General features: G+C 36.4%; 1 protein-coding gene across 3 annotated transcripts in view; it reads right to left on the minus strand.

Annotated features, from left to right (window-relative positions):
• Positions 1-21,919, minus strand: part of CAMKMT (calmodulin-lysine N-methyltransferase) — a 343,336-nt gene that overhangs the window by 310,311 nt on the left and 11,106 nt on the right. For all 3 annotated transcript variants that reach the window (XM_045827125.1, XM_045827123.1, XM_045827124.1), the window contains exon 3: positions 16,500-16,564. In XM_045827125.1, the coding sequence (XP_045683081.1) occupies positions 16,500-16,564 (65 nt within the window). The remainder of the gene's footprint in view (positions 1-16,499; positions 16,565-21,919) is intronic.

Below are 21,919 nucleotides of genomic sequence, written 5' to 3' on the forward strand. Positions count from 1 at the left end.
AGAATAAGGTTAAATATCTTTCCAAAAGAAATCAAGTAACTGGATGTCGAGACTTTTCTTCCTACCTAACCCAAAATGCCAGCAGCTAGGGTATACACAGTCTTGAAAGCAGCAGACTCTGAAGAGTTTGTTCTGGGAGAGACAAGAGATATACCTAAACATCTAGACACCCAAGATTCCTCAAGAAGCAGCCCAGCCCAATCATCCCACAGTGCAACCCATACTCAGTAAGCCAGGGTATCATAACAAGCTAGAATCCGGTCATTTTTGTAGTATACAACCCTTAAAGATCCCCAGATAGCTAATGAAGACCTCTATTATTTAAAAAAAAAAAAAAAGAGGCCAAAGTTAAACAGAAAAACTAACTTGAAGAAAAGAGAGACAATAAACAGAGAAGAAAAAACTTCCAGTAATATATTTTTTAAAAACTAAGACTTCCAGTCAACATGGAGGCATAGGTAAACATGCCTCACCTCCACACACAGCTATAGCAAAAAATACCACCAGACTACATAACTTCCACCCAGAATTGTCAGAAAATTGAGCTGTGTGGAAGTCCAACAACCAAGGATTTAAAGGAACCACATTCATCCAGACAGGAAGGAGGGGTGGAGACATGGAGAGATGTAGAGAAGCATGGGAGGTACAGAGAGGCATGGAGACAGAACAGGCAGTCCCACACCCATGTGTGGTGGATAAAAAAATGCGAGGGACACCTCAGGAGTTGGGGTGTGGATCCCAGCCCCAGTTCAGACCACCCAGACCAGGGTCCCAACACCAAAAAGGTAAGTCCCCATAACTTCTGGCTGTAAAAACCAGTGGCATTGGGGAGGTGGAAAAAACTGTGTCCTCTTAAAGGACCCAAGTGGACTTAGGACTCACACAGACCCTCCCCTTCTGGGATTCAGCACCAGGGCAACAGCTGGAAGGGCACCAGTGGTATATAGGGAGAAAGTGAAGTGTGAGTGGGAAGACACCTTCCTCCTGGGCAAAACTCCAGAGACCAGGCAGCAGCACTGCCCCCTCTATGAGTCCTCCCACACACAGAGCCACAGAGAAGTGGCATGAGTTGTCCTACCCCAGCAATTACCTAAGGCTGCACCCTATAAAACTTAACAGGTACACTAAGACAAAAAGTCAAAGCAGTTCTACCTAATACACAGAAACAAATACAGGGAAGCTACCAAATTGAGGACACAAAGACATATGACCCAAATGAAAGAACAAAGCAAAACTCTAGAAAAAGAACTAAATGAAATGGAGATTAGCAATCTATCAGATTTACAGTTCAAAACAACAGTTATCAGGATGCTCCAGGAATTCATTGGGTACTTCAAAGGCATAATTAAGACCCAGGCAGAAATGAGGGTTGCATTAAGTGAAATAAAGAAAAATCTACAGGGAACCAAAACTGAAGGGGATGAACCCAAGAATCAAATCAACAATTTGAAAAACAAGGAAGGAAAAAGCATCCAATCAGAAAAGCAGGAAGAAAAAAGAATTAAAAACCCTGAGGACAGGCTTAGGAACTTCTGGGACATCTTCAAACGTACCAATACCTGAATCATAGGGGTGCCAGAAGAAAAACAGGAAGAACAAGAAATTGAAAACTTATTTGAAAAAACAGCCCTGGCTGGCATAGCTCAGTGGATTGAGTGCGGGCTGCGAACCAAAGTGTCACAGGCTCGATTCCCAGTCAGGGTACATGCCTGGGTTGCAGGCCATGACTGCCAGCAACTACACATTGATGTTTCTCTCTCTCTCCCTTCCTTCCCTCTCTAAAAATAAATAAATAAAATCTTTTAAAAAAAAAGAACCCTAAATACAATTTAAAAAATAATAATAATAATGGAAGAAAATTTCCCTAATTTGGTGAAGGAAATAGACATACAAGTCCAGAAAGCACAGAGTCCCAAACAAGTTGGACCCAAAGAGGACCACAGCAAGACACATCATAATTAAAATGCCAAAGATTAAAGATAAAGAGAATCTTAAAAGCAACAGGAGAAGAACAGAGAATTACCTAAAAAGGAGATTCCATAAGCCTGTCAACTGATTTCTCAAAAGAAACTTTGCAGCCTAGAAGAGACTGGCAAGAGGTATTAAAAGTGATGACAAGGACCTATAACCTAGATTATTCTATCCAGGAAAGCTATCATTTAGAATGGAAGGGCAGATAAAGTCCTTCTCAGACAAGGTAAGCTAAAGGAGTTCATCATCACCAAGCCATTATTATGTGAAATAGTAAAGGGAATTATATAAGAAAAAATAAAAAAGATAAACATTAAAATGGCAATAAATTCACAACTATCAACAACTGAATCCAAATAAACTAAGCAAACAAGCAGAACAGGAACAGAATCAAAGATAAGGAGATTGTTTGGAGGGTTATCAGTTGGGATAAGGAAGAGGAAAAATGGAGGGAAAGGTGCAGGGATTAAGAAGCACAAATTGTTGGGTACAGAATAGACAGGATGATGCTAAGAACAGTATAGATAATGGAGTAGCCAAAGAACTTATATATGCATGACCCATGGACATGAAGTAAGGTGAGGAGGATTGCTGAAGGGAATGGGGGTACCAGGTGGAGGGGGCAAAGGGGAAAAAATTGGGGTAAATGTAACAGCATAATCAATAAAACATATTTTTAAAAAGCTAGAAAACAAAAATGTAATGGAGGGAGGAAACTAAGAAAAAAGAAGGTTTTAGACATTAAAAAGGATAAAAATAAAAAATCTAAGAGGAAAGTTAGATGATAAAATTATAGATATATCCCTAGGAGTAAAGAAAGACAAAAATGCAAAACAAAAGATGAAAAGATAATTAGAGAACCTGTCCAGGATATCCAACATTTGAAAAATGGAAGTTCCAGAAAGGCACAACTGAGAAAACAGAAAGGAGGAAATCCCTAAAGAATTAATTCAAGAAAATTTCCCAGAACTAAAAAATATGACTTTCTAAATTGAAAGTGCCCACTAAATGTCCAACACAATATTTGCAAGTAGAACATCACCAAGATACTATATTATAAACACTGAAAATAACAGAACAGGTTTTGTTTAAAAGAGAATTAGAACAGCACTAGACTTCTCAAACACAACACTAGAATCTACAGCACATTGCTATAAAATTTAAAAGGACAAATTATTTCAAATTCTATTATTTTATATGCAACTGAAGTATCAGTACATCTTAAAAAATCACTTCCCCTTACTTTATCAGGAAGCTACTGTAGTTTATAATCACCCAGCATGATGGCGCAAACAAACAGGAAGTCATGTGTTTGGGGAATGAGATGGGACAAAAAAAGATGGACGAAAAGAACCCCCAGGATGACAGTGAAGGGAGATTTCAAGGTTTCAAGGTGAAAGGTTTGCAGCAGACCTAGAGACCAGACTAGAAATCAAAAGATTTCTAGAGATCAGAAGGCATCAGAAAAGACTTCCAAAACATTGATGGTCTACATATAGATAACTTTAACTGAAAACAGCTTAAGCGCTCAAAATATACAAATAAAATCGTGTTCTAAGATAACATGTTCATGCCATTAAATTTCATTTTAATATAGTTAGAGTAAGTCAAGCCATTTTATTGCCAATGCTCTAAAAATGGTTATCAGGATGAATTCTTTATTGATGAAGCAATGTCGCTTTTTAAAATTATTTTTAAAATGTTTGTTTGTGAGATTTAAGACAGTTCACAGAGGTCATCCAAGTACCTGGATGCATCAGACACTAAGCTTTCTATCCAGATTTTAATATACAATAGTTTCTTTAACGTATGTAAAAAGAGGATTTCATTCCTTTCCAGTCAGAATCAAAAAATCATTTGAGAATTGAAAATGCAGAAGAGCACCCACTAGGTACTTAATAAACACATATTGAGACTGTTCTTTCTTTTCCAATCTATAAGTCAAAAAAGCAAATAAAGATAAAGTTAACTACACGTTTTATATATACACATATACATACCCATGCACAAACATACACATACAAATATTTATTTCTCAAAGCTCTGTACTAGTCTTCAATTCCATTTTTAATATTATTTCATAATTTTAACTGAAATGATTGCCTCAAAAATGTTTTTATTAAAGGTACTAGCAGTTAAATATATTTAAAATAGTATTACCTTATTTTCTATTAAATACAAATATTTATTAATAGTTGTTGCTTAGCTAGTATGGGAAATATGTTCCAAAAATGTGTGATTAACCTGTAGAATTAAAAAGACCTATCTCCAAAAGAATTTACAAGTATTTTATTTAGCTAGCTTTGATAATAAACAAAATGACTAATTAGAATTGACTCTTATGTAAATAATCTAAAAAAAATATACAAAGACAAACATGCTTTAAACGCTTCCAAATACATAGCCTGTGTCAGATGCCCCTGAGAAGAGCGCCGGAAGCGGAGAACCCAGATGGTCGTCACGCGAGCTGAGACTCAGACGCCCAGACCGCTACTTTTCTCCACAAGAGAGTGGAGATCTAGGTTTCTGTGTGAATTTTCCTATTTCCAAATCCTGGCAGTGATCTGATTTCCTTTCCAATTACTGAATCAGCTAAGCAAATCAAGTTTCTCTTCTGAATTGTTTCTATTAATTTAAGGGGTCTATAGTATATATCTTACAAAATTAAGACATGCCTGTAATCTGGTAGTTAAGTTTTAGTTTGGAAAAAAAGATTAACAAATACTTAACATAATATGATAAAAAAAATAAGTGCTAAGTTGCAGGATACAAACTACAAATCTGTAGGACTTAAAATACAAAGATCGAAGAGAGCAATATGGATCAACCGCCCTTTATTGTTACCGTAATTTCTTCTTTAAAGGAAGCCAGAGACAAGCACAAGTAGAGAAATTGTGGTTTACCTCTCAATTCAAATCCCCACTAAATTCTAATTAAGTTTTCAAACATTAAAACAAACCCAAAGTCCAGGGTTAATTGAAATACTATTTGTCTTTCACTGTCACACAATTAAAAATGATACTTGAAGTCGTAAGGCTAGGTTCCACCGCACCTTTCAGTCCGAAACTAAGGGACCCCTGGGAAATGGTAGTGACGCATAAGTCTGGTCTCCAACCACCTGCATGCACTAAGGCTAAAGACAAACCATGAATCTACCTCCAAGACTCAACCTGACACAGCACTCTAGAACAAGCAGATGGTGAGCAATGTACATAATACACTCGTATTTTTCAACTCATACAGATGGAATGACCTGGAACTTCCCTTCATTCCTTCCATGAACTGCCCCCACCTCACAAAGATATCACACACACACACAGATTCAGGGCTGGGAGTGGAGGGTGAATGGTGAGGGGAGAGACCCTAAAAAAGATGAGCTACACATACACAGCACTAAATTCATTCAGTCATCAAACACTTGGTTCACATCAAGCATTTATGGACTGATGCAGCATTCACGAGCCATGCCAATGTCCAAATCTCTACCATTCTCTGTGGAAAGGATGTCCACAATCCAAGCTACTATTCTTAAAGAAAGATTATCCTTTTTTAAAAAGTCTTTATTGTATTTTTCCATTACCATTTAGTCCCCTTACACCCTCTTCCCTCTCACAATCACATTGTTGTCCATGTCCATGAGTCCTTTTTCCTTTTTGCTTGATCCCTCCACTTCCCCAAATACCCCCTCCCCACCCCATAGCTTTCATCCTGCTCTCCATCTATGAGTCTGTCTCTATTTTGCTTGTTAGTTTGGTTTGTTCATTAAATTCCACATACAAGTGAAATAATATGATATTTGTCTTTCTCTGCCTGGCTTATTTCACTTAGCACAATGTTCACCAGGTCCATCGATAACATCACAAAAGGTGAAATTTTCTTCTTTTTTATGGCCAACTAATTTCTGTCGTGTAAATGTCCCATAGTTGTTTTATGCACTCATCTACTGATAGACACTTGGGCTGCTTCCACATCTTGGCAATTGTAAATAATAGTTCAGTGAACACAAGAGTGCTTATGTTCTTTTGAATTAGCATTTGGGTTCCTTCAGATATATTCCTAGAAGTGGGATTGCTGGGTCAAAAGGCAGGCCCATTTTTTTAATTTTTTGAGCGATCTCCACACTGTTTTCCACAGTGGCTGCACCAATCATTCCCTCCAACAGTGTCTAAGGGTTCCCCTTTCTCTACACCTTCGCCAGCACTTGTTTGTTGATTTATTGGTGATAGCCATTCTGACAGGTGTGAGGCGATATCTCATTGTGGTTTTAATGTGCATTTCTCTGATGACTAGTGACATCGAGCATCTTTCCATTTGTCTATTGGCCATCTGTATGTCCTCTTGGGAGAACTGTACATTCAGGCCCTTTGCCTATTTTTTTAATTGGATTGTTTAGTTTTTTTGGTGTTGAGTTTATCCAGAATCAGTTGCACTTTTATATGCCAATAATGAACTAACAGAAAAGTAAATTAAGAAAACAATCTCATTCACAATTGCTTCAAAAAAATAAAATACTGTCCTGGCTGGTATGGCTCAATAGATTGAGTGCTGGCCTGTGAACCAAAGGGTCACCAGTTCAATTCCCAGTCTAGGGCACATGCCTGTGTTGTCAGCCAGGTCCCCAGTAAGGCTGACACACATTGATGTTTTTCTCCCTCTCTTTCTCCCTTTCTTCCTCTCTCTAAAAATAAATAAATAAAATCTTTTAAAAAATAAAATAAGATACCTAGGAATAAATCTAACCAAGGAGATAAATGACCTGTACTTAGAAAATCATGAGACACTAAAGAAATAGATACCAATAGATACTGAAAAAGATATCAATAAGCCCTGGCCGGTGTGGCTCAGTGGATTGAAGGCTGGACTGGGAAGCAAAGGGTCACTGGTTCGATTCCCAGTCAGGGCACATGTTTGGGTTGTGGGCCAGGTCCCCAGAAGAAGGTGCGCAAAAGGCAACCACACATTGATGTTTCTCTGCCTTTCTTTCTCCCTCCCTTCCCCTCTCTCTAAAAATAAATAAATATAATCTTTAAAAAGAATATACCAATAAGTAGAAGCACATACCGTGTTCAGGGATAGGAAGAATTAACATCATTAAAATATCCATGCTACCCTAAGCAATCTATAGATTCCATGCAATTCTTATCAAGATTCCAATGATGTATTTCACAGAACTAAAAAAAAAATATTTCAAAAGTTTATATGGAACCACAAAAGGCCCCGCATAACAACAGTGATCTTGAGAAAGAAGGGCAAAGTTGGAGGAATCATGCTACCTAATATCAAACTATACTATAAGGTCATAGTAATCAAAACAGCATGGTATGGCATAAAAACAGACACATAGATCAATGGAACAGAATAGCCCAGCAATAAACCCGCACTTTTATAGACAATTAATACTAGACAGAGGAAGCAAGCACATACAACGGGCTAAAGAGGGTTTATTCAATAAATGGTGTTGGAGCCCTGGCTGGCATAGCTCAGTGGATTGAGCGTGGGCTGCGAACAAAAGCAGGTTCAATTCCCAGTCAGGGCACATGCCTGGGTTGCAGGCCATGGCCCCCAGCAACCACACATTGATGTTTCTCTCTCTCTCTTTCTCCCTCCCTTCCCTCTCTATAAATAAATAAATAAATAAATAAATAAATATAAATGGTGTTGGGAAAACTGGACAGACACGTGCAGAAAAATGAAACTAGACCACCTTCTTATACCACACACAAGAATAAATTCAAAATGGATTAAAGACTTAAATGTTAGGCCTAAAACCATAAAAATCCTAGAAGAAAAAACATAAGCAGTAAAATCTCAGACACTGCTCATGGCAATATTTTAACTGATACATCTCCCCAAACAAGGGAAACAAAAGAAAAAATAAACAAAAGGGACTAATCAAACTAAAAAGCTCTTGCACATCAAAGGAAATCATCAACAAAATAAAATGACAAGGCACAGAATGAGAGAAAATATTTGCTAACACATCTGGTAAGGGGTTAATATCAAAATTTATAAAGAATTTACAAAATTCAACACCAAGAATATCCTTTTAGTTGACTTTTCTGTGTGCCAGGTTTATGTAAACAATTGTTAAATATCATGGGGATCAAATATTTAAAAACAAATATTTTAAATAGAACTTGAGCAACATATTGAATACCTTAGAGAAAGGGCTATGTAAAAACACAAATCAGTATTACTATTGTATTATGAGCAAAAAACAGTACTTTTCAAAAAAGACAAAAAAATCTGAAATAAAACAAAATCCATCTTTGGCTCCTTTAGGATACTGAAAGGAAATGCATTCTTGCATTTCCACCAGATTGTCAACCGCCTCCCAGACGCCCTCGAGAGCCCTTGTCCCCGAGGCCCTGAACAGCCTCCTCTGAGACCCAGTCCTCTGAGAACTCGCTTCCGTTTGCCGAAGCTGTTTTCCAGCACTCCACGTTCCCACTTTTAGTTTCAGTTCCCTCCATGAACTTCTAAAATTCATTTCTCGCCATTCTGGAGAAATGCCACCTTCAAGAAATACAGTTAAATAGTTATAAATTCCTGTGTAACCACTTACTAAATATTAATTTTGAAGCACATTATTGCAACCTTGCAGAATTTTTAAGAAGATTAAATGGTGATAATATTCACAAAGTCCCTGATAAATACTGTTCACAGGGAATGCAAAAGAAATGGTAGCTATTTTTAAAAAGACAGAGAAAAAGTACTTTCAGTATTTGCTGAAAGAGAAAGAAAAAAATCACTTGCTTGGCATGTCTTCTGCTAAAATTTGGAAGCACTTAAATTAGGAACATCTCTTCAAATATTTAAAGGAGGGAAAACCTAGCAGATTTCTGACAAAGACATGAACTACCTTCCAGTATTATTGCACTGATTAGCATTAACACGCTATGAATCTAGAAAGGATTACAGGGTTTTATTTCAGTCTTTTCTCACAATTGCAGCACTTTCTATTATCAAGGAGAACTATCCCAACTCCATAATTTTTTATTTTAAAAGTGAATTAAAAAGAGACATCTTCTAAATGTTCCTTCCCTGGTAAATAGTATAAAAAAAAAGTATAAGACTCTATTTAAGGTTTAGGGGCACGCTTGCCCACAATTGTATCAAAAGAAAAAACTGCCCTGACAATTACAGAGCTACAAAGTCAGACGAGTGGAATACATGACTAGAAAACCACCGTCTGGATACCTAACCTACCCTCCAGAAGCCTTTCTACCGAAGTCTCCATTTACATTGTGATCCTCTACAGAAGCCAAGAACCAAATCCAGAGCCAGTCCTGCATACCACCAGCTCCCCACTCGCACTGGGGCCCCCTAGAGTCTCAGAGCTGCTGACCATTATTCATGCATGTTAACAATATAATGCACTGAACCTTAAATTTATTTTTTTACAGAATTTGAAATTTTCTTTGCCCAATATTCTGCCAGACTGAGTTTTAACCTCTTTGTACTCTTGTGACCTAATATGGGCTAGAATGAACGCTCTTTGATTTCTTATATCATAAAAGTATTGGGACATGAATACATTAACACCTAATACACTGTGACCTCCTTGGAGAAAAATGCTATTTAAAAATAAATGCTTCGAGCCCTGGCTGGCGTAGCTCAGTGGACTGAGCACGGGCTGTGAACCAAAGCATCACAGGTTAGATTCCCAGTCAGGGCACATGCTTGGATTGCAGGCCACGGCCCCCAGCAACCGCACATTGATGTTTCTCTCTCTCTCTCTCTCTCTCTCTCTCTCTCTCTCTCTCTCTCCCTCTCTCTCTCTCTCTCTCCCCCCTTCCCTCTCTAAAAATAAATAAATAAAATCTTTAAAAATTTTCTCTTTAAAAACAAATAAATAAAAAAATAAATGCTTCATATTTTTCACTAGTAAAATGAATTGCTCCTTTTCCCCCTAGTGCTGTCCTAAGCAATTTGAGATTTTATCACAGCTTTCAGTCAAAAAAAAAAAATCAGTACTCAGTTTAGATCTTAAAGAGTAACTACTTTTATTTAAAATAAAAATAACTTCGCTTTTCCAGTTATACAATTAATATAAGCCATAAAAAATCAAGCACTACTGGAAGATGTTAAGAGAAGGATAGTCATCAATAACCTGAATATCCAAACCAAACACTATGAACATTAAGACATAGTGCCATGCATATACATACCTACTTAATGGATATGTGCATTTTAAAGAAATAGATCATATTCTCTATAGTGATATTTTAACCTAACATGTGTTAGCTCTCTTGAACAGCTGTATTATATTCCATTTCATGGCTTATCCACAATTAACCAGTCACCTAAAATTAAAGAGTTATGGTTTTCCCAGTTATTCATTGTGCTACATGAATCCCTTTACACTATAGTTTTACATTCTCATTTCATTACTTTAAAGAAAAGGATTATTAGTCAAATGATATGGATACTCAAAATTATGAAACATATTGCCCGATTACCTCTGGAAAAATAGAGTCAATTTTCAAATCCTGCAGTAGATGAAAATGCCCCATTTTCCTACAATTCACTGATTACTGCTTGTCTTCTTTCATCTTTGCCAATTGGATAAAACAAAAATTATATCTCACTGTTTTGATCGCATTTCATTACTTCATTATTAGTAAAATAATCATTTGAGGTATGTAAAGAGCATTGGTATTTCCTTTGTGAAATACCTTTTCGTTTTGTTTTATAGTTTTGTAATCTCTTTTTGCTATTGTTTTTTAGGAGCTCTTTACCCAATGAAGACGATGCATCTTTGTCTGCACATATGCAAACTGGTCAATAATAATGACCAGTTTGTTATTTGTCTTTCAACTTTTTTGACACATTTTTAATAAAATGACTTTAAGTCTTCATTTAGTCCATCCTTCATCTTTACGTTCACGGTGCTTCCGTCACACTGAGAAGGGCATTCCTGTTTCAGTGTCATAAAGTTATTTTCTGCACTGTCTAGAAGTATTAGGAATTTTTAAATATTTAATCAACCTTAAATTTATTTTTGGTATGTAACATAAAGGAGAAATTCAGCTTTCTTTTTTCTAAATTGCTAGTCAGTGGTCCCAATATTGAATACTGAAGAATCCATCCTTTCCTCTCTCACTGAAATTCCATCTTTACTATAAGATAAACCACATATCTTTCTAAATCCTTTATTCTAAAACATTGATTTACATGTGTATTTCTACAACATTGCCAAACTTTTAATTAGGTAAATTTGCACTGTGTTTTCATATGCACAATGATGTAAAATACCAAAGAGGACAGCACACACTAAAAATATTTCCTATCTTGTGCTAATTTCTAAATCAAAGATATTGAAAGTCTCAAAAAGAAATGAAACAGATATTAATACTAATAAAAACTGATATAAGTATTATTTACAGCATACGTCGTGCTTTCTTCACATTGTCTAATACTATGTTCATCACACTACAATGCAGTCATTGCTTTTTTTTCACTTATAATACACAGTTAGCATCTGCTCAAAGTCTTGCCTGTGTTCACAGAGCTAGTAACTGGCAGTAGTAAAACCTTTGAACTTCACATTACATGATCCTTCCAGGACCCCACTATGTTAAAAATAGAGCAATTAGCCATAAAAGCCCCAATTTCTCATTTTTTAATCAAACTACCTTACCAAGTATTGGGGGAATACACACACACACACACACACACACACACACACACACACATACATATATGCACACACATATGACTGTACACATATATATGCATTATATACAAAAGACATACACAAACTCATACATGGGCTTTTATATGACTGAAGAGAAACTTTCTTTCTTTAACTTATTCCTTTATTTTTTTAATCTTTATTGTATTTTTTCCATTACCATTTAGTCCTCTTATACTCCCCTCCCCCCAGCAATCCCCACACTGTTGTCCCTGTCGATGAGTCCTTTTTCCTTATTTTTGCTCTATTTTTAAATCCAAACTTACATTCCTAAAGCTTTAATAATTTCACCAATATTATGGACCCTAACTACATAAGAAAATCAATAACACTGAAATTGAAAAATTAAAAAATTGGACTATATTTTCTAAGAGACATAACTGTTGGCTTCCCAAATACAGGTAGAAAGTGCAAATATTTTGTATTTTCATAAGAATATTTCCTTAAGTAATAATTAACTACTAACCCAAAAGAGATCAGTTTTGGATGCATTGCAAAACAGGTTCTGCTATCGGGCAGCTAGGAAGGATCCAGAAGCAGGAGAGCATAGCTGTGTGCATTACAAGTCCGGGTTGCCCCCAGGACCCACTCCTGCAGAGACGGGGCCACCCACCATCACACGTTAAAACTTATCGGGCAGAGGTTTCTACGGGAGACCATGCGACACCAACAACCACACGGAGTACTGTCATGGAGCACAACCAGGAGAAAAAAAAAATTTTTTTCAAAGAACAGCAGAAAGACAAAGAAGAAGAAAAGAGTTAAACAAAAGCAAAAATACAAAGAAAGAAAAAAATAGCAGAAGGAATCTTACCAAAACATTTCTCCAAATTCAAGCCACACTGTTAGCCAAAACTCCTGATTCACACGAGGTTACTGTAATGGTATATAATAACCACTGATTTCCTACCCTTTAAGGACTTATACACATCATATTGTATATGGTACACACAGTAAATTGTACGGGAAGTATTAACTCATCTGTTTATGCTGTCAAACGAAGACCATGTGCTAAAGACGTACAAATGAAGCTATTATATCCCAAATATGTAGTTGTATTATGACAGCCAAATATGGATCAACAAAGTGCTCAAAAGAATCACTTTTTTAAAAAAAATTAATTTCAGTAGAGGAAAGAGATGACTTTGGGGAAAGAGGGTATGGTTTTGGAAAAGACCTGGGATGATGGGGATTCTCTGACTGGAGGTCAGGGGCTGACTGGAACGAGACTCTGCCCACAGCGAAAACAGAAGCAGAGATCTGCTGTGGTGCTTGCAGAGCCCCTGCTGACCCAAGGTACCAGAGTGACATGTTTCACAAAACACAGGCACAGCTGGCACCTCATCTGGAGTAAAGGACATCATCCTATATTTCTCCCTAGGTGGCTTGATGGCATCTCTCTCCAGGCATGATGAATCAATAGCAGACACAACCTCAAGCTACAGAACCCAAAGAATGAAATATGTATACCTATCCCTAGTTAGAAGTAAGCCAAAAGGAGCTTACGTTTCAAAATAATTTGTTTGCCACAACAGCAAATATAAATACATAAAAATAAGATTGGGGTCATATTCTATACAGCAATGAATCATGCAAAAATGATTCTATGAGATTCATTTAAATTTCTTCCTACAATATTCAAAGAAATTTAAACAGTGAAAGGATATCTCAAAAATACAAAACACACAAAAAAAATTAAAATAAAATGCTTTACAGGTGATACATCTAAAAACATGCAACACTTCTAAATAATAAAGGTAAATATAAATAATGTTTTCTTTTCTAGTATATCAAGAAATAAGAAACTATCTAAAGGTTTCATTTATTTTCCAAAATTAAGGATTTTCCCATATCGTTTTGGTTAGAGAATGAACAAATTCAGGAAGACTGATTCTCTACTCCTTGAAAATTTACAATGAATAAAATCATTATTTGTTTTTTAAATTAGCTTAAAGTTGAGATTAATGGTTCTATAAACCATGAATATACATTAAGATATACATATAAGTATCCATATACTACTATATAAACACATATCAGATTTCTGTAGCTATAAAATATTTCAACTAAGTTATTCTTTCTATTATCAGGGAGCCACATTAACCTGGAAATGAATCCCTGAAATACATGGATAATTCTCTCACAGTTTTCTCACAGTTTTGGAAACATTTTGCCTCATTCTAAACATCCCTCAGTGTAGTTACTTTTGGTATATGACCACGGCAATGATTTAGGAATTGATATTCTTGTATAGAACTTCCTCTCTATACCCATATTAACAAGGCCAAAGTATTCTTTTATTTGAATCTAGAAGTATAAAATTTAAACTGACATTTAAAACAAAAAGCAAGTAAACTCAAAATTAGGTCAGAAAAACCTGTTTTTATATTAAGGAGTTGCTGAATATATTGAATATATAAAAATAAATAAAACTGGAATGTTTTAAGATATATCTTTATATGTTTACATGATAAAAGTTTACAGTTATTATTCAAGTTATTAATTAATTCCAAGTCTATTGGCAGTGAGACAGCATTATGATGTGGTGCCCTCTGCTGGGCTTTCTAGTCACAAGCTCAACCTAATATCACAATTAGTAAAATCAAACACTTCAGGCATCAAGTGAAAAATTATTTTCAATATTTGATCACTTTAAGCCTTGGCAAAAATTATATTAAAATTATAACCAATACTTACTTTACTGTAACAGGACTTTGAAAATTTATCCTTGAGAGAAATATCAGTATAGATTTTCCTTTTTAAATAAAACAGTGTAATGTAAAAATTGCACTAAACAACATGTTTTAATAGGTCTTATTTTTGTCACCACATCTATCACTTGGCATATGCAGGCTCTGAATGCCATATTTATAACAAGACAATATATTCAGATTTTCAAGTCCACATTTTTTACTTTTTGACAAATTACTATTTTGGTCATTTATTTTCCTGCCTCATTAGTTACATCAAAATAGTTTATTTTAAAACACCAGAATAACCCTTAATATTATCCTCATTATTAGAAAAAACTGAAAGAAGTTTAAGAGATACTCATCACCAATAATAATAAATAACTTCCATTTATTGTGTCAATTATGAGAATGTAGTGCATGTTACATAGCTTCTATACACTATATCCAGTTCCAAGAGATAAAAAAATATTGTGGCTCATGGATATGGTATAAATTGTTCAAGATGAATTTCAGAACCAAGATTCAAATATAAGTAGGTCTCATTCCAAAGACTCAAAACCTTTCTACCACAATAGACAACAGTGGAAAAACACTTCCGACGTGCAATTTCTCCACCTGTCAGTGTGACAACATCTGGCAGTTTCGGGGAGGTGAGGGGGCTAGTTGATGGGAAAAAACGTGAGAGCAGTGTAAGGTACTTATTCAATACAATATATTAACTCAGACCTTTAGGAAAATATTTTTGTTTTACATAATGCTGCCAGCTAGTGGCTCTATTTCAGACTGAGTCGCTGAGAACAACACTTGACTTTTACATTACTGAATCAAAATTCCCATATTTAACACTCTCAAATTGTGTTCCTGAATTATGCATGCATAAGCCTGACTTAATGATATTTTTACCTGACCCCCGAACTAAAGGACAATGTCTCCCTCAACACCATGAGCACGGCAGTCCTCGCCCAAAGCCCTGACAGAAATATGACCTATATGCCTGAGCAGAAAAGAATTCACGAAGTGCCAACACGCAGAAACTAAAAGATACACCTCACTGTCTGTGAAAAAGAAATCTACATTATTTTAAATACTTTAGGATTTTTAGGATATTTATAAATTTCTGAGTGACAAAATACATATTTTTCTATACAATGAAAAGTTTATCAGACTGTGGATATAAGAACTAAGTATTGTTAGGCATTATTCTATGCTGATTTAATAAAGTAGTACTGCTAGCATAGAATATTGTTTTAGTTGAGATAATAAGTACTTATAGTTCTGAAATTTCCTTTGAGAAAAAAACTATTTGAGTACTTAAATTTTTACGTTTAAAACTGGCATATCTCATTGATAATTCATTATTTTAAGAGAAATATCCTAGATAACACACATAAAAAAGTACACAGCTTCTATCACAGTATGGTGTTTAGTGCAATGATATAAAGATGTCTTCATTTGATTTCTTTAATCATATGACATTATAACTATTTAAATGACTTTCTCCCATCCAAGTACTAACCAGGCCCGACCCTGCTTAGCTTCCGAGATCAGACGAGATCGGGCGCGTTCAGGGTGGTATGGCCGTAGACTATTTAAATGACTTTCTCAATGGAGAAATCATGACTTACAGGCTTACATGTAAAAACAGTATGTTCTATAATATTGTAATATTGCATAAAACAAAAGCATTCTTGGATTAAAGTACATTAGCAGCAAGGGTGTGTCCTGGCATCATTCTGTAGTGAGAAAGAAGAAGCCGGAAGTAGGAAAGAAAGCACGCGAAACACAGCAAAGAAGGAGATAGCCCCTCGGCTGGATTAACGGAGAAGGTCAAAATGAAAGCAGCAGTAAAAGGGACCGTCCTGGAGAATCCAGGGCTCCTTCTGACCTGCATTCCGTCACACACACACACACACACACACACACACACACACACACACACAACTGCCAAGTGTAAAACTGTTAATCCCACTCCGAGGGCACCTTCTATATGAGGCTGACTTTGCAGCTCAGAACAGTAAGGGTTTCTATCATGCACACACATTAGTCAGCATAATAAACATTAGTGAGAGCAAATACCAATTATACATTCATTTTTTAAAATACTAAAAATATTTCTATATAGCGATCATATAACTTACAAACATTCCCTGTATTGTCAAAGCTGGTAAGAACATCTTCAATATTCAAAGATCCACTGTTATGCCTAGAAAGGAATAAAATATTTCCTTAAATGATTATGGAATATTAAGACTTGTTAATTTTTTTAAAAACTGAGACTGCACTGTGATACACTCAGTACTAATAAACCCTTCCATGTTGTATTTTTTAAATATTTCTGCCCACTAGAGGGAGAAGGAAAAGAAATAACAGAATATAGTCTTTCCAATATTTAATGAAATGACATTTCCTGATAATTAATCTACATTTTAAAGTACTAATGTTTTTATTGTTGTTTTAGTTATATAAAGGTGGGATTATTGACTGTTTTAAAGATAAAACCTTACACTTTGAGAATCTCAAAAATAATCAAGCCCCAGTACATCAACAATACATATGTGCTCTAGAGCAGCCCAAAGAATTCAGAACTTCAGCCACAGAGAACTAGTCAACCTCTAGATCTGCACATTCCATCTGCATAGTCACATCTTCGACCCATATCAGATCATGTGATTTGCCAATATTTTCTCCCATCATGTGGGTTGTCTTTTCACTTTCTTGATAGCATCCTTTGATGCACAAAAGTTTTTAATTTTGATGAAGTTCAACTTACCTATTTTTTCTTTTTTGTTTATGCTGTTGGTGTCATATTTAGCCCTGGCTTACTGTTAACCTCTAGTTTCAACCAGTACCATTTTTTTTTCCTTTTCAAATAATTATTTACCCTAGTGATTTGCTCCTTAGTCCTTATTACTTCACAAGCCATTCTTGGGAAAAACTCAAAGGTCCTCAGCTCCTAGGTTAGGTGCTTGTGAACAAGTTGGTTGATTTTGGGAAGAAGAAACTGGCTACTGGTAACAGTTTTTCCCATTGACATATAACATTGTGAAATTTAAGGTGTATGATATTTTCATTTGATATATGAGGGGGACCCCAAAAATTGAATTTATTTATTAAAAATTGTGTATTCATTCTTACATATTTAAACTTCAGTCACCTTCAAAGTACTCTCCATTTGATGCAATACACCTAGCGAGATTTTTTTTTCCACTGCTCAAACCAGTTGTTGAACTCGTCAATTTTGATGCCTTAAATTCTTCTACCATTTTTTCATCTCTTTCACATCAGGGAGGAGGAAAAGTCACTTAGGGTGAGATCAGATGAATAGGGAGGGTGGGGCAGAGGGGTCATGCTGTTTTTGGTCAAAAACTGCTGAATACTCAACACAATGTGGGCAGGTGTGCTCATAAATCACCCATTGTGAAATGGGCAAACATACTGAAAACATCTTCAGAAAAAAGTCACTAGAGCCGAATGCAGCCTCTCACAACACCACCAGTTGGTACACTGTTACAGATGGGTTCTTAGAACTGACCTAGCAGGGGAAGCCTGTGCTGCAAGGGGCCCACTCTCCAGAAGATAATTCTGGTTTTGGGGGGTTCCCCCTCATATTGTAAAATGATCATTACCATAGCATTAGCTAACACCTCTATGATGTCACATAATTATCCTTTCTTTTTTTGTGGTGAAAACATCTAAATTAAAGTCTTGAGAGACAAGTTAAAGCTTGGGATTTAGGACAAAGTTAGGTTGGCAAAATATGTTGGCAAAAGTTGTAGTTGTTACATATACTAACATTAATTATCAGTATAATGCTAAGACTGTCCTTATAGGTATTACTATGTAACCATATTGTTTAGGTAGGACTTAGGTAAGCAGTTGAAAGATTAAGGATAGACAAGATCTCATAGAGTTGACACTTGAATAAAGTAGATGACTCAAAGACTAACTAAGAGTCCTTGAGTTTGGAGCAAATAAAAGTGAACTTGAAATAATCAAAGTAAATCTTTACCACACTGTGTTTGTGGCCATCTTCCTATAATTAGTACTAACTGAGGTTATTCTTTCATGAGATTCCATCTTTTAGGGCTTCTAGGCTTTATAGATAACTGACTTTCATGTTTGTTAGTTACTTAAAGGTATATGGTTAGTTTGCTGTTTCTCTACCCCGACCTCATTTAAAAGTGTCATAGGATACATGTATAGTTTCTTGGCTTTAAGAAATAATGCTTTTAAGAAGGTAAGCTTTGCATCAGTGATAACTGTGAAAGTCACACTTTTTATTTTGAATACTGCTTTCAACTTTTAAACATGCATTTCACTTCAGCTATCTCACTTTCCGCTTTTTAGATATATTTACCTTTTTACAACATATATGCACCTTTTTTCTACTCTTGTCTCAGATTCAGATTTCATTTTAAAAGTTTCTTGTATTTTGATTTGGAGGAGAGAGGGAGTAGGGGGAGAGAGAGGAGAGGGGAAGAGAGGGAAGGAGAACAAATATGAGACGATGTCCTTATTAAAACTAGGTCATCTAAGCAATAAAACAATTTCACTTTTAGGAATCTATCCTAAGGAAATCATAAGAAATGGGTTCGCTGATGCTTCTACAAGATGTTCACAGCAGCAACATGCAGAACAGCACAAAACTGAGTATAATCTAAAAATCCAACATTAGCGTTGGTTCAATATATCACGGTGCAAACAGTCATTGGACTACTTGGCAGCCATTAAAATCGAGTTTTGGGAAGAATACTTAATGATGTGGGAAACTGTAATACGTTAAATGAAAAAACACAAGGTGCAAAACAGCATGGACGATGTTTTCAGTTATTTAATGGCAGGCATACAAGCACAGCACAAAATGTGAAGGCCCTGCACTGAAGTATTAACTACAGTTAGCTCTGCATGACAGGATTATGAGAAGTTTTTCTTGAAGGAACCATATGTTGCTTTTACATTTAGGAAAAGGTTTTTTGAGTATTATGCTGTATTGCTGATCATTTTAATAGCTTCATCTTGTAGCTGAGATGCTGATACTTTGTTCCCTTTCTCTCTCGTCTCACATGTAGTTTGCCACGTCAGCAGGAATAACCTCACCCACGCCTAGAATCCTGCATGTGCAGAGAAGATACACAGTCACTGTGTGATGGTGCTAAAAGTCTGATCTGTGTTTGAAACTGGGTTCTGGGAACTCCTCTGCAAGGGCTGGCTCAGAGGGCAGAAACACAATGTACGCGGGCGGTTCCGCGCAGAGGGAGGCGGTTCAGGGCAGGCTTCTGCCTGGCGGGCGTGAGAGGCCTCTGTGTAATAAGGGCTGCCACGCTATGTTTCGTTTTTTATTTAACATGCACCCAGTTAGCCACCAGCAGCCCCTTTTAGTAGGAATCTTCTTTCTCAGGATTCACACTATACATTTTAAATATGAGTTCAATGGTCACATTTGCCTCAGATGACAGCCTTGCCAGGCTTCTCGTGGGTGTCTACGATACCCACACATTAAGGATAACCTGCCATCCGTCTGATATCATAAGCGTGCCATTCCCATCACTGGTTTTTATTTACTGAGCACTCCCAGAACACTTACTAAATTCAGTGGGTTGAGGGTTTGTCTAAGTTTTCCCTTTCCCTAGAGACGCAATACATGATCGCGCTGCAGTGCATTTGTCGTATTGTACTCGAAAGATGCACAAAGACAAAGTCATTCTTGACTTCTTGCCCATTCTACGCTCCCAGGACAAGCCAAAGTCAAGAGGCTTCTAATTCAGCAATTACCATAGCAACAGTAGTCTTATTCAAAGAAAGGAGGACAGTTCAAGCCTCTCAGCTTTTTCTATACCTAACCCATGTATACATTTATAAATGAATAATCCTGGCAATTCTATGGTTCCAAATATAATGGAAGTATTTCAACCTTCCAGAATATGTAAATTCCTTGTGCACTGAAAATAAGTTGAAATATGGGGGGTGGGGAACAATTTGTAGTATCTATAGAGTAAATGCTACACAATGATAGGCTGGGAGAAGGAATTTTTAATGGAAGATTTTCAGTACAAACATCTTCTAGGACATATTAGTTTTTTAGACATGCACATATCTAATAGCAAGTTTGAAGCAATAAAGCACCAGAAAGACGAGAAGACTTTGACAAGGAATAAGTACAAGTCACGCCCTAGACTTTGATTTCCTAATTCTCTACAGCCACTTCGAAACAGAGAGTCAACCACCCTCAGAAATACAGAAAATCAGTGATCTTGGGGATTTTATAACCTAATGTTTACTCTGTCCAGACTTTTGCTTCTGATGAAAAGTCACCAAGGGAAACTCTTTATTCCTTCATTTTAAGCATCATCATGGAAAGCTGACAGAAAATAATGGTCAATGTTTTAATAGGCACCACTGCTTATGTACCTTTTAATAATAGAAAAAGATACAACTATGTACTTTGAATTCACAAATATCTAAATATTTACTCAATTGGGGCATTAATTTTAAGTCTAATAAAATTTTAAAGGAGCAGAAATCGATATATAGGGAAATTTTAAGAAGGCAAGACTAATAAAAGTATTGGTAAGTATTAATCACCATATACACATCATCTCTGTTGAACTGTGGCAGATGCTCCTAGGGCACAGGTGGCAAACACAAGGCCCGCGGGCCGATTCCAGCCCTCCACCTTGTTTTATCCAGCCTGGCACCTTGTTCCTACCCAGTGACAGCGCCGACTCTCGCTTAACTGTTAGGGAGTGGCTACATTTACACAGTCCTAAAGTTACATTCGGCCCTTTGAAGGCAACAGCGAGGCTGATGTGGCCCCCGGTGAAAATGAGTTTGACACCGCTGTCTGAGGTGACAAGAGCCGAGACAGTGAAAAGGAGGTTTATATTTATGATCTGTGAGGAACAAAACATCCCGAATGCTCAGCCCTTTATTAGAACCAGGAGCAGATCCACCTTACAGCATGTACTGACCACCATTCCTCCCCGCAGAGACCGGGTGGCTTTCTCAGCGGCCTCTGACGATTCTGCCTTGCACCCTCTCACTCCTGTGTATTTTCTGGTGCCTTTGCCCTCATCAGGAATGATTTCTCCGTTTCTCCTAGAACTTCCAAACACTTTAGATCCAGTTTAAAATGCTGCACCTCAAGGCCTTCCAAAAATCACTCCTAACTCTAAACTCTTAATATGTGTGAAGTGTTCCACTCATTTGGTTAATTAGGTTTGCACTGCCTGTGGATAGTTCTTAGAATAGATGGTTAACTTTCCTTATTTATTTTATTATTTAACTTTTCACATTTTTAAGCTCCTTGAGGACAGTATATCTTATATTTCTCTTTGTTTACCTACATAGGCAGCACTATTAAATATTTATTGATTTGAATTTATTTAAAACCATTCATTCCGTAGTGTTGGTTTAACAAACTTAAAAGACACAGAGGAAGATGATGGCACTGCATTTCAAAACTGCTTTCTAAACCACTGCTTCTGGAGAGTGCAAGTGATTTTCTTCAAACTGCTCACTGCTTGGAGGCATTTTAGACCTTGCTTTCCCCCAGTTACTG

Source organism: Phyllostomus hastatus, unplaced genomic scaffold (genome assembly GCF_019186645.2).
Source record: "Phyllostomus hastatus isolate PE091 unplaced genomic scaffold, TTU_PhHast_1.1 phas_scaffold_78, whole genome shotgun sequence".
Lineage (NCBI taxonomy): Eukaryota > Metazoa > Chordata > Mammalia > Chiroptera > Phyllostomidae > Phyllostomus > Phyllostomus hastatus.